The sequence below is a fragment of the Balaenoptera physalus genome, assembly GCF_965194825.1.
Source record: "Balaenoptera physalus genome assembly, chromosome: 21".
NCBI classification, from domain to species: Eukaryota; Metazoa; Chordata; class Mammalia; order Artiodactyla; family Balaenopteridae; genus Balaenoptera; species Balaenoptera physalus.
The window spans coordinates 27074698-27087951 of NC_138902.1; the positions used below are offsets into that span (position 1 = coordinate 27074698).

Consider the following 13254-nt stretch of genomic DNA (forward strand, 5'->3'; position numbering starts at 1 on the left):
GCCAGCACTGAATAAATATTTGTTTAATAAATGAATTATCTAATAAAGGGGAGCATACCATGTCATCAGAAAAGATATGGTTGCCTTTAGGTATAAATCTGAGGGGAATTTATTTTTTAAAAAAATGCACTGAACAACAAAATAGACAATGCATTCAAAAGCAGTTGCAGCAAAATCTTCCTCTGGCAGAACAGAATCTACCTGCCAGGTTCAGGAACATGACTTGCTTCTGCCGTCACTGAAAAGGGGGAGCTGTTTGCTAAGGTGGAAGCTTCAGGCCTCGGTCACTCAAGTGACTCACATTTGGATGTACCCTCCTATAGAAAATTATTCCCTCCACCCAGGACCAAGCCTAGTTGAAGAGAGACCATTCTGAAAGTATTTTACTTGATCGCCTTGATGATATACTATCAACTGAACACCATCCTCTCTTTCACAAAATCCCATCTTCAGAGGGCAAACTTCATGGAGGTCTGCAAAGCCAGCTTTGGTATCACCCAGTTTAGTATAGAGGAGCTCATGCGAGGGAACAAGATCTCCATTCCGAAGTCAGAGTACACTGGCTACTCTGCCCCATAATTTATGTTCTCTGCATTCGCATACCTTTGCAATGAAGATTCCTGCATCCATGATGGCCTTAATATGCCTCAACCAGCCAGAGTTCTCCAGTCCCCAAAGAAAATCACTCATGGAGGGAGATTTAAGTTCACACACTGCAAGATAAAATTGTGTTACAGAAACAAAATACAGAAAATCTCTCATTTTACATGTGATCATATTTGCAGGCAGTTTGTTAATAATTCCTTCACTGTAGTATTTTCTGGAAGACTTGAGTCAAGATAAATGCCCAAGCTTAGTCATTCTACTGAACAGTTCCAAGTAAGGCTTTTCTGTCTTCTTTGGTCACAGGGGACACTACATCTGTTTAGGAGTATTATATTGGTAAAGTTTAAACCCTAATAAATGAAAATCATTGAATGTTACCATAGTAAAAATAAGAGAAGATTTATTTATTCTTCCAGCAAAGATATTCAAAATGTGCCACCAAGAAGCACTTCAGTAAGAGTGCCCTGGAGGAAAAGACTCCTATAATGAACTCCAGCACTTTCCCAACTAGAACTCCATCATCCAAGCACTTCAGTTGCGGACTGCAGTAAAAATACAAAACAGAACTGTCCTAGAAGTCTTAAATGGAAATGATCGAACTCCTCCTACCAACAACCCTACCCAAAGGGAGTAAAGCGTGTGAACTTAAATATGAGACCCTGCACTTCTGAATGCTTCTAGAGCATCAGGTTAGGGGTTTTCCCTTTGGTTGAAAATGAAGATAATCCAGGATTCCAATGATACCTATATTTTACAAAACTAAGGCAGGTGTGTAAACACTTCTATAATATTATCACAAACAATTTCATCTCGAGAGCTTATCTTTTAGTTAACATGAAGCATGAAAAAACTTTAGGGCTCAGCGTTCTGACTACATATCACAAATATGACATTCCAAAGTTCATGGGGTTCATACCTATAAAGCCCTTTTGAGGAATCTTATAAATTAAGGAAAATTAAATAATGTTCCATAGATTTTGTTTGTTTAAAGTGTATTTCTTTGGGCCTTGATTTCTTCATGTTTAAAACAGGGAAGGTGTACTAAATTATATCTAAATGCCCTTCCAACTCTAAACTCCCAGATTCAACTTTTAAGTCTATGAAAGCATTGCACATTTGCAATACATAAAAACAGTTAACAATGCTTAATTTATCAGATGCCCTTCCCTCAAATATGCCAGATAGCAGAGGGTTCACTCGTATTTCCCACAACATAAGAGCCACACAAAAAAAGCACAAGTAGTTAAATTCTGAGTCACAGACAGCAGCAGTGAGGAAGAAAATAACACCGAGATTCCCAGCTTTTAAGGCCCTTCTTAAGAAAAAAACGTATTATGAATATGTTCAGGCAAGAGTCCAAACTCCTCCTTCCAAAAGCTTGCCCTGAGCTGGAAGCCCAGCTGGAGAAGTGAGCTCTCTCCAGCATCGCCCTGGTTCAGGACACTGTCCCTTTGAGGTCACAGTGCTGCCGGCTCCCCACCAGCAGCGACTTAGATTGTTCCAGGAAGATTAACCTGATTTGCAGTCTTCAAACGTTTTTGCACGTGTGCCCCTCCACTGATTTTTAAAACGATGTATACCCTTCTCAGGCACCCTGGAATAACGCAGCATAATAAGACTGAAGGTGTGTTCGCCGTCTGTAAGCTGGCAAAAGGGCAGTTCGTCAGGGGAGGAGGGAAAGGACGGCTGGTTCACACCTGGACGGAGGAGCATCTCTAAGGCAGGCGAGGCAGTTTTAGGAAGGAGCACGTGCGGAAGTCAGTGCCATAAAGCAATCCAGCCAGGGCGCCCCTGGGAAAATCTTCCCGTGACCTCGGGGTGTATGTACTCAGTGTGGAGACAGACGCTGAATCTGCTGCAACTGGGGAGAAACTGGGCCGGGCGTGGCTCTGTCCTCGGGCACGCGGACGGGGCCGGGCTGCCGCAGCGCTGCCCAGGCCCTCCGAGCAGCGCGCATGACGCAATCCCCGCACCCTCCGTGCTGTGGCCTCTCCCGCGGGCGCCTGCTGTTTGGTCTTTTCTGTCCAACCCCGGCCGTGACCCAGACCGTTCAACTTAATCCTAAAATACACACATTCCACCACGTAGAGTCTCTGGACCCACTGAGTCCTTTAAATCTTCTGCAGATAACACTGACTTGCAAACAGTTTTTTGTTTTTTGTGGGGTTTTTTTTTCCACTGAACTAGCCCAAATTTCCAGTGGTCACGATCGGGTTCAGGGCTAGCTGGCATCCTCCTTCGTTTCAAAAAGTCCAGGGAGCTAGAAGGATATCTTGGCATCCAAGCTCTGAAGCTCAGTCCAAGAACAAATGATCCCTTTTGCCTTCTCTTCCCACCAGGTGTGGAAATGACAGCAAGTTTAAAAATAAAGACGCCAGGCTGTCCAGCTAACTGGGAGGTGGCCTGTGCCAGTGGCAAGAGGGGACCGGCCAGCTCACAGAGCAAGGCCCTAAAAGGTGCTGTGGAGAGGATGCCCAGGCCACCCTCGTCACTGGCTCACGGCCCAGGGGACCAGCTGCCGCATCTCTCCCAGGTCAGCTCCTTTCCTTCCACACGGAGGATGGCTCCTTGTTTAACACATCTGCTTTCGGGAACATTAAAACTGGGTACATTCAATAAAATAGGCTCCCGAGGTTTCATGCAAGGGAGCGGCTGAGAGAGTGTTTCCCCTCACGTGCTGAGCGGCGATGGTTAAGAGCCATCAGCCCACAGGTGATTAATACACGTGGACAGATGGGGGTACACTTGAGACTCCAAGAATTAGCGCCTGGATTTTTAAATATAAAACTGGTGGGTTTGTTTGGATAAACTCAGGATAAGGCAGAAATACTGATCGGTTCACCCTTGTTGCCAAAGCTGAACCAATATTTACAAACCATTTTGCTGAACAAAGTTCATTCCAGCTGACCTCAGAGGCGTCAGCCACAGATCACAGAGAACCGGACTTATTATACTAACCTGGAGTTTAGTGCCTGGGTCTAGTGACATTTGTTTTACATAACAGGGCAACTATATCCCACAAACACATAAAAACAACACTTAAAAAAAGATCGATAATTATGGCACCTGAGGAAACAGGAAATTTATTTGGAGGAAAATTAACCTTCCATGATCTTCCTTAGCTATTTCCTATACCAAGCTCATTTATTCCTACACAGTGACTGGGTGGGGATCAGTGAGGGTGCAGAGTCTCCACCTGAACCCTGTGGGATTGGTCTTTCTTGTGCCTAAGATCTAAAGTTGGAAGGTACATGGCCCTCCCTTACTTACCAGTCAGACACATACCTGAGCTCTCCTAATGTTTGATTTGTCTCCTTCCCATTTTGGAGTCAAAAACCCAAGCCCAAGGAAACAGCCTTCAAAGAACTAGCAAAATGATGGTAATCTCCCTCAACTGAACATCCCAGCAGGTGATACCATTCAAAGAGGACTTAATTATGGCCTGTACAACAGAAGTGTTTGGTAAAGCCTGCCCTGTCGTCTCCCTTTTTTACTTAGAGCCCACCCTGGTGACAGAATCAACTCTGCAGTGAAGTGTACTCGGTCTATTAATGTCAGTGCTGCTCTCCTCCCCACCCCTCCCAACTGACATGGACCCTCTTTATAGAGGCCTTTCCATTAATTGGAGAGATCTGTGTATTAGATTCTCTGTATGTTACTGGACACCAATAAGATTCCAGCTTTGCTTAGGATGCTATTTCCTGGAATCTCCACACAATTAACAATGCCATGAAAGCCACTTTTGAATAGCGTTGTCCTCCTCTAAAGAATTCGATGCTAATAGAAAGTGGTAAGTTGCGATCCAGCCTAAATTCTGCACACCTGTGCCAGCACTGCTTGCGTTAGCAGCATAGATAGTATATGCAGACACGCATGGGCATGAGTATGTGTCTGTGTCGAGCTACTAATAAACATGTATGTGTGTGTAAATGCATGTATACACACACACATTCCAGTAATACTAATTACCATTGACCTAAAGAAAATCAAGCAGCTGGTTCACAAAAGAATGCCCTATTAGCATTTATTAGCTTTGCATATGAATTTTGTGTCTAAAGGCACAATTTGCCACAAATAAATTTTAAAATATATATGCCCATTTATGTTACATTTACCATATATAAGGCTTGGGATTTGGTCATTTTCTCTCAGTGAACAGGAACTCAACCAAAGACAGGGCTTAAGGAATGAGCAAGTCTAAATAGGAAACGTAAGGCAGATGAAAATAGAGAAGTCTAGTCTGCGAGAAGGAAGGGGTGCTGAGAGCCTGTGAAGTCGGGGTGGATGTAAGATATCAGTGGTAAATGCTGGAGAGAAGGCCGAAAACCATCTGAGATTAAGATGTTGGCAGCAAATAACAGAAGTGGTGAAATAAGCAGTACACGTAGCTGGGGACGTAACTGGTGGAAAAGCATTCCACGCTCATCACACCGGCTGAGCAAAGCTGCAGGACCAATGCACCCATCGAATCTGAGGCCACATTGTCACTGGCAAGCAGACACAACTGCCCCATCCCACCGGCAGCCTTATGGAAAAACTGCTCGCCTTGTGGCTAATATGAGTCATGTCTATCTTTAGTTTTATGGGAGACACGTTCTTCTATAAGTGCTCCTTTTGTAAATGTCCTAGTTATCCAAAAGCTAGCTGTCATGATTAATAAAATGAAAACAATAATTCTGAACTTTTTTGATCTTTGAATTGTCCCAAGGAACATCAAGATACAGCATAATTAGGATAAAAAATAGCCATTCTTCTCCCATTAAATCTTTGTTTTCTCTTGTCCTCTCCTTTGCTAAAATCACCCAGAGATGAAGTCTTTGGCTTTGACATCCAATGAAAACATTCAACCATCTGATCTACCCAAGGACAGCCCTCAGGAAGATCACTTCTGAGAAAGCAACATCTTCTCTTCCCGCCATGATTTTCTGCCCTACATCAAAATCAGTAACGTCACTTTGTATTAATAAATGAAGCTTTTTTTCTATGCAATGCCCAGCGTGTAGAAAACTCTCAACAACTGTCTGATGTACAGATGATTGAAATAACTATGTAGCTCCTAGTGATTTCCTCTACATCCGTTATCTACCATACAACATATATTTACTCCCAATTTTCAGATTAGCAAGTGTGGCTTAAAGAGTTTACTAAGTCATCCATGGTTACTCGGCCAGCAAATAACTGAGCTGGAGTCCCGGCCACAACACGTACGCCCCAAAGCTCACGCTCTTTCCTCTCTGCCTCAGTGCTTAGAGCATTAGATCTCAGTCTAGATCGGGCGACACCATCCAGCCACATTTTACATCCTCTTACAACACAGAGAGAGCCAGGTACACACCCTTGATGCATTTCTTTCTTCCAAGTGACCACGAATTGATAACTAGTGGAGCCTGACGAAGAGACCTGTTGCTCTAGCAGAACACTTATTAAAAAACCGTACCGCTGGGTGGAGCTATGCAGTTCACTTTAATGGGAAAGTAGGTTTTCTGTGTGGAAACCCATGCCACATTGCTAAATTTTGAGGGAGAGTGACCAGATTTTTCAGCCAGGTCTTATTGGCTGTCTCGTCTAATAGGTTAGTAATCTCAGGAAATTAATAATGGGGAAAGTCAGAAGATCGAGAACCGAAAAAAGATCAACCTTTATAGCTTTTCATTAGCTCACAGCTGGTAGAACTTCATAGCATAAACTTGTAGGCCATGTTACAGGAAATACTCACTCTGAAATGAAAAACTTAAATGTGACTATAAAGGGCTGACCTCTTCCATTTCTTCCGGGCTTACGTAGCCATCACCACATAAAGTAACGAGGTGAGGAAGAAAGCATCAAATAAAAAGGACACCGGGACTGAGAGTTACAACCTTACCTCTGAGCAGAGAAAAATACTTCGTGGGAAACTCGGAGCCGGGTGTGTTAGGGACTGTCCCCTTCTAGACCCTGGTGCACCCGAGAGCACCGGGCAGGGACGCCAGAGCAGGGAGTCGTCACACGAGCACAGCACCCACGGCCGTGGTGCCTCCCATGACACACTCGAAGTTCTCTGCTTTCACCTGTCGCTGCTACACCCAACAAAGGTTCTGAACAATCGGGCCTCACAACCTTCACACACAAGCACAGGTCACGTATCTCTGGGGCCACCTGACTTTACCACAAAACTTTCTCCATCATCACTGTCCCCAATTCTAGGGGAAACGATAAAAGTGGTTACCACTTGGGGCCTGCTAAAAAGATTCCAATCTTTTCAGTTGAATCTTACAAACAGCCCTTCACTACAGTATTGTCCAAACTGCTGAATGGGCACCGGGCCTTTGTTCCTGTGCTCTGGACCTGCTCCCATCTGATCTGCTGTCAGGCTGAGGTCTGTATCTCTGTCAGACAACTTGCTGAGAAAACATCCACCGGGCCCGGCATGGGGTTTATTAAATTATTTTCGATGAACTTGTGCTGAGTGGACACAGACCGTATCACAAGGCAAGCACTTCCATGCCTCTGAAATTGTGCTTCCTCCACGTCTCTTGAAGAAAAAAATTAAGAAAAGCCACCCATAAGAAAGCAGGTGACCTATCAAATACCTGCCTAGCTGCCTGAATTAATCTACAGCCCATTAGCTTGTCCATTTTACACAGGGCTTATTTTAAACTACAGTACTGCTTCCCAAGAAAAAGCATAATGCACCTTATACTGGACAGCACTTTACAGTTTGCAAGGAATCTTTTTTAACAAATCTGTGAGTTAGACAGCAATGATATATTGCTTACATTGTTTTACAAATACAGGAAATGAGGTTTGTTCACGTTTACTCAGAGACTAAGGCAAGAACCCAAACCCGGATCTTCAGACACTCAGGCCAGGGCACTTTCTACCCAAGCCACCGCCTAGAGAGACTGTAAGGCAAAGTGGTTGAGAGCATGGTGTCTGGGGCTTCCCTGGTGGCGCAGTGGTTAAGAATCCGCCTGCCTATGCAGGGGACACAGGTTCAAGCCCTGGCCCGGGAAGATCCCACATGCCGCAGAGCAACTACTGAGCCCACGTGCCACAACTACTGAAGCCCGTGCGCCTAGAGCCCGGGCTCCGCAACAAGAGAAGCCACCGCAATGAGAAGCCCGTGCACCGCAACGAAGAGTAGCCCCCGCTCGCCACAACTAGAGAAAGCCCGCGCGCAGCAACGAAGACCCAACGCAGCCAAAAAATAAGTATATTAAAAAAAATTAACAGTGTCCAGTACATAATAATCACCCCATAAATGTTATATCATCATTACCATGTGGGTGGTTATCTGTGAGCCTGTCCAATAAAAGAACCACAAATCAACGAGGATCACGGTGAAATGATGGAAAGTACTAGGCTCAATTCTTGCTTTGTTATGTGATACCAACAAGGGTATGTCTTTAAAAACTTTTTAATTAAAAATGTAATACACCAGACTTTGTAACTGGAGAGAGGCGCTCCTACTGGTCTTGAAGAATAACCTGTCGTGTTGTGAAGAGCTGATGTGGAGGTCCAACATGGCAGAGAACTCTAGGACCTAAGGGTGACCGCCAGCTGACAGCGCTCAGGGCCCTCAGCTGAATGCAGCCAATAACCTGCATCAGCCTGGAAGCAGGTTCTGCCCCATCCAGGTTTCCAGATGAGGACACAGTCCAGCTAGCACCTTGACTGCAGCCTTGTAAGATCCTGGGCAGAGGGTTCCTGGCTTCCCATTGACACATGAGAAATGCCCAGACTTGTGACCCTCAGAAACTGTGACCTGATAAGTGTGTATCGTTTGTGTTCCATGTAACATACCAACCATAGACAATTTTGTAAATAAAGAAGGAAAAAGAAAAAATTCACCCATCGTCCTCTCATTCTAATCCAATTATCATTCTGGAAATTCTTCATAAATATGGTTTACTGTATAGTGAATCAGAGTATGTGTACAATTTTACAACCTGAATTTTTCACTTACATTATACACGTTCTCCCATGTTAGTAATATATTTTTCACATTTATCATTTTTAATGGATGCAAAATTTTCTATCAAAAGGTAGAGTGTTTAGTCAGTCTACTATTGTTGAATATTCCTGAGGCTTCCAAAATTCTATTATTATAAATAAAACACTACTACCAAAACAGGCATTATATGTCTTTCTTGTTTTAAACCATATTTTGGATTAGTCCCTAAGGGGAATTAATCTGGTAAAAATATGTATCTCAGAACAAAATATATTAGGTATCTCTTGCCAATTTCAATGATACTAGAAATATTTAAAGTACTAGTTTTACCACATTCTTTTCAGTATTGAATATTTTAATGTATTTAAATTTAAATATTTAAATAAATTTAATTTTATTTAAATTTAAAAAAATTTTAAGAGAAAAATGGTACTTTGAGGTTTTAACTACATTTCTTTAATTATCAGAGCAAGTTTAAATGTTTTTCTATGTTTATTTATTTCAACTTATTTTTCTTTAAAGAATTATCTTAGATTGAGTTGCCTAACTTCACTGAGACACTTTCTTCATCTATAAAGTGCAGATAATATTACGTACAGCACGCTATTGCTGTGAAATCAAATACAGGCAGACCTCATTTTACTGTACTTCACAGATATTGTGTTTTTTGTAGGTTGAAGGTCTGTGGCAACTCTGCATCAAGCAAGTCTATCGGCACCATTCTCCCAACAGCATTTGCTCGCTTCATACCTCTGTATCACATTTTGGTAATTCTCGAAATATTTCAAACCCTCCACCAGTGAAAAGATTACAACTCTCTGAAAGCTCAGATGATGGTTACATCTTTTAAGCAATAAAATATTTTTAAATTAAGGTACGTACAGTGGTTTTTTAGACATAATGCTATTGTACATTGAATAGACTACAGGATAGGGTAAACATAACTTTCACATGCCCTGGGAAACCAAAAAATCCGTGTGACTCACTTTATAGTGATATTCATTTCACTGAGGTGGTCTGGAACCGAACCTGCGATATCTTCAAGGTCTGCCCATTCGTGAATCATTTAAGTAAAAATACTGAGGAAGCCTGGCACGTAGCAGGTGCTCTGTTTTTAGTTAAATGCGCAAATCAATGAATAAGGGGTCAGTTATACAGAACTACACTGTGGCCAACAATATTAATCTAAGATTCATATAGAATCCAGGCACGCCGAAACTAGTGGTGGGGAGAAAGGTCAATTTTCTGGGCAACATACAAAAGGTGGAACATGTTGACTGAAAAACAGGAAGGTGTCACTGCCATCATGTCTTTCCCATAAACACCCGCCTACCTTGAAAACAGGTATTTATTTACGAAGCGGCGCAATAGTGCGGCTCAATTTCAAAGCCCGGATGTGAGGTAATTCCATGTGCCCCTCCTCTCTCCCTCCCTCTCACTGATTTCCTCCCCCCAAATCAAGGATGCCCTAGGAGGTTTTTATTTCCACATCTGATAACAATTTCCTCAGCCACGGAAAGAGCCTATCCCAGGTTCTTCTATTGCCTGTTTCAACAACAACAAAAGAAAGAAAATATAGGGCATACTTTTATTATTTGAGGGAAAAGCCATTATTTATATGATCAAGAGGAAAGGTTCTGTGGAAAGCACTTAATAAATCACACAATTGCTACGTAACTGAAAGGCTTCATTATTATCTCACTGGGAGGTGCGAATGTCACAAAATAGTTTGGTTTAGAACTTAGAAACCAAAGTTAACATGCAATCAATCAGCTCCATAAAAGGACCTACATCGGATGTGAACTTGGTCCTAGATTTCAGTTTCTGATGAAATACCCTGCAGCTCTTGCTCACAGACAGGGCTATTTCGGGCCAGAATGCAAACGATTTTTCATTTCTGTTATTCAGAATCTATCCTGATAATATCAATATCCCTGATAAGAGAAATTTTGAAAAAAAATAATAATCATGAAGGAAATGCATTATTCCGCTTCCTACCAAGTGACCAGCAGTACAAACCTTCCGATCTCTTTGATGCCAAGACAGCTGTTTGAAGGATAAAAGCCTCAAAAGGTGGGTCTGATTGCATCAGTTCATCAGCTGAGCTTCCACGAGCAGTTTATAATTTACTTGGTAAGAACAGATAGTCAAACATTGGTCAAGTCCCCTGAAAGGCATCCAGAAAGTTGTCCTTGCTTATTGCACTGACACAGAGCTGAAAAAGTGATGCAGAAGAACCATGATCCCTTATGAAACACGGGCTGCCCTCCCTCTGGAACTCGGGCAGTTCGCTGGTCCTTTAGAAATAGCGAGTCAGACCAAAGGTATGAGGGCAGGAGACATGGTTCCTAATAAGAAACCAAGTAAATGCTCATTTTAAAACAAAAGCCAAACCGCCATGTTACAAGCACTCCTGGGGGCCACCTTCTGCATAGAAGAAAATATAGATTCTCAAAAGTCAGCTTATGAAATTACTAAACGAAAAATATAAAGCGTACAAATGTTTTTAATGATGCTGATAATGAACACTCTTCACACTAAAACTAGACGACCCGTTCAATTACAGTACCAAGCTAGTCCAGTTTTTCATTGTGTGAAAAGCACAGCTTATCACAGGGAGAGCCACACCGCCCATGATAATCTCCCAAAGTTTACGAAGTTCAATGCCCAAGGCATGCTCCTGTCACCTGAGACATGGCAAATTTCACGTGGAGGTAAGATGGAGATAGATAGCTCTGGGGCCGTTATTTTTTTTTTTTAAGATGCAGGAAGAGGTTTCGTCTAACCATTCAAACCCTCAATTTTAAACTATTTGCAATCAGGGGCATCAAAGTGTGGACTTGCAGACTGTCAGGGCTGGATGGGTCCACAGACATTATTAGTCCAATCCTCTCCATTTACAGCAGGTAACAGAGCCCCAAAGAAGGTACATGACGTGTTCAAGGTCTCATAATGACTGAGATGACCCCGGGAATCCAGGAAGGAGAATGGAAATCAGGCTTGTCTGTGACACTCAAGTCCCTCCAGCCCCACCGCTAGCTTCTCACTACATCCTGCTCTGATTAAGCACTGAACTGCACGAGTTACTGAGAGCAAACGTGTATCCCGAGAAAAAGGGAATTCGGCCCTTTCTTTGTCCCTCTTCACTGCAGACCCCGCATTTCCGTGCAGACCGGACCGCCCGCTTCCCTGGCACACAGCGCCGCCTCCCCAGGGCTTCCCTCCCCGAAGCGCGAGCCCAGCATTTACAGCCTCCCCTGGCCCAGAGGCACGAAGCCCTGGGTTAAGCCCTCTTTCTCTTCGGCTCCCACAGGAGGGAGAAGCGGTGGACCTGACAACAGACTGCTCCTTGGGCCTTGACAAGCGCAAGAGCGTAAGCAGGAAACAAAGCTGGTTTTGCTTGGAATATATGATTTCTGGCAGTTCGTTTACGGCTGGTGTGGCCACATGAATAACTCCTCTATGTTGCATAACCCGGCTCTGCGACTTCCTCTCCCTGTGAGTACCGAAGCCTGGCCGTACGCGTCTCGTGGTGCTCGCTGCTGGGTGGGGTAGGTGGGGGGAGCGCACTGCAGCACTTGCTGCTGATGGAAGGGAGAACCAGGACCCCCCCCAACATCCTCCTAATGGCCATTCAGCCGCTCAGATTCAGCTTATGAACCTCATGTCCACACGTGAACAGCTGGCGGCTGCTTTCGATGTAGGACTGCTTCATCTCCAAATGGTCCTGAATATGGGTCAAACTACTATTATGAGAGAGAAAGAAAAACTATCCCCGTGCACTTTTATCTTCGGTGTTAGGTGCCACCGGAGAGAGCCTGGCAGCCAATACCACGTGACAAAACCACTCCACGATGACACAAAAAAAGAAGAGAAAAGCTGTTAAATGTTTCAAGAGTCCCTGCATTTTGATATTCTTCCCAAATGATCCCACCCCTGCAAACAACATCACAGTAAAGCACAATTTTCACATCAAGACACCGTCTTATTCCATCTTGGCATTAACACATTTAACTGCATTTTTTAAATGCTGTGCATAAGGAAATGGTTTACCTTCCAGCATTTTTTGCAGACTGTTCCTCATGACGTGGATGTTCTCTATCCCGATAAACTGGAACTTGATATTGGAATAATTGTCTTCGTTCTCATAGCCTTTCCCTGCAGCACGATTTGCCATCGCATTAAGCTGCAGTGGGCAGCAAAACAGAACAGTCACCAGTGATAGTCATGAAACAATCACAACACTTCACGGCTCTCCATAAGAACACGCAACATGATGCAGAGAAACATGCTTTAAATCCCGGGAACATTGTGCTGGGCTAGGTAGCTACAGACACTCGTGCTGAGCTTACAATTCAACAACATCAGTTTGTTGATGTGGGAACATTTTCTGAGCTGGAAGCATCCTATAGATAAGCCCTTTTGGAGACGTTCCCTGTCAGGGATGCCAAATCCAATGTGGGATTCTGTACAGAGCCAAGTCGCCCCAATTTAATACCAAACATGACAGCCTTAGGTTGGCAGAAGAATATCAGCAGATACAGTTGGCAACATAAAGCTCTGTAAGTTAAATTATTATATCTTCCAGTATTAGAATGCCAATAAACATATCAACGTATAGGAATAGTTACGTCATTCTAATCTGCCTACAAGAATCCCTCAGGTACCCAATTCAACCTTGAGCAGGAATCGCTGAACAAAACAGAGAGAGGGCA

The 13254-nt window shown here is 43.4% G+C and overlaps 1 protein-coding gene across 1 annotated transcript in view; it reads right to left on the reverse strand.

The window, feature by feature from the left end:
• Positions 1 to 13254, reverse strand: part of MTMR7 (myotubularin related protein 7) — a 94775-nt gene that overhangs the window by 9446 nt on the left and 72075 nt on the right. The window contains 2 exon segments of the mRNA XM_082444502.1: positions 604 to 713; positions 12593 to 12725. Of these exon segments, the coding sequence (XP_082300628.1) occupies positions 604 to 713; positions 12593 to 12725 (243 nt within the window).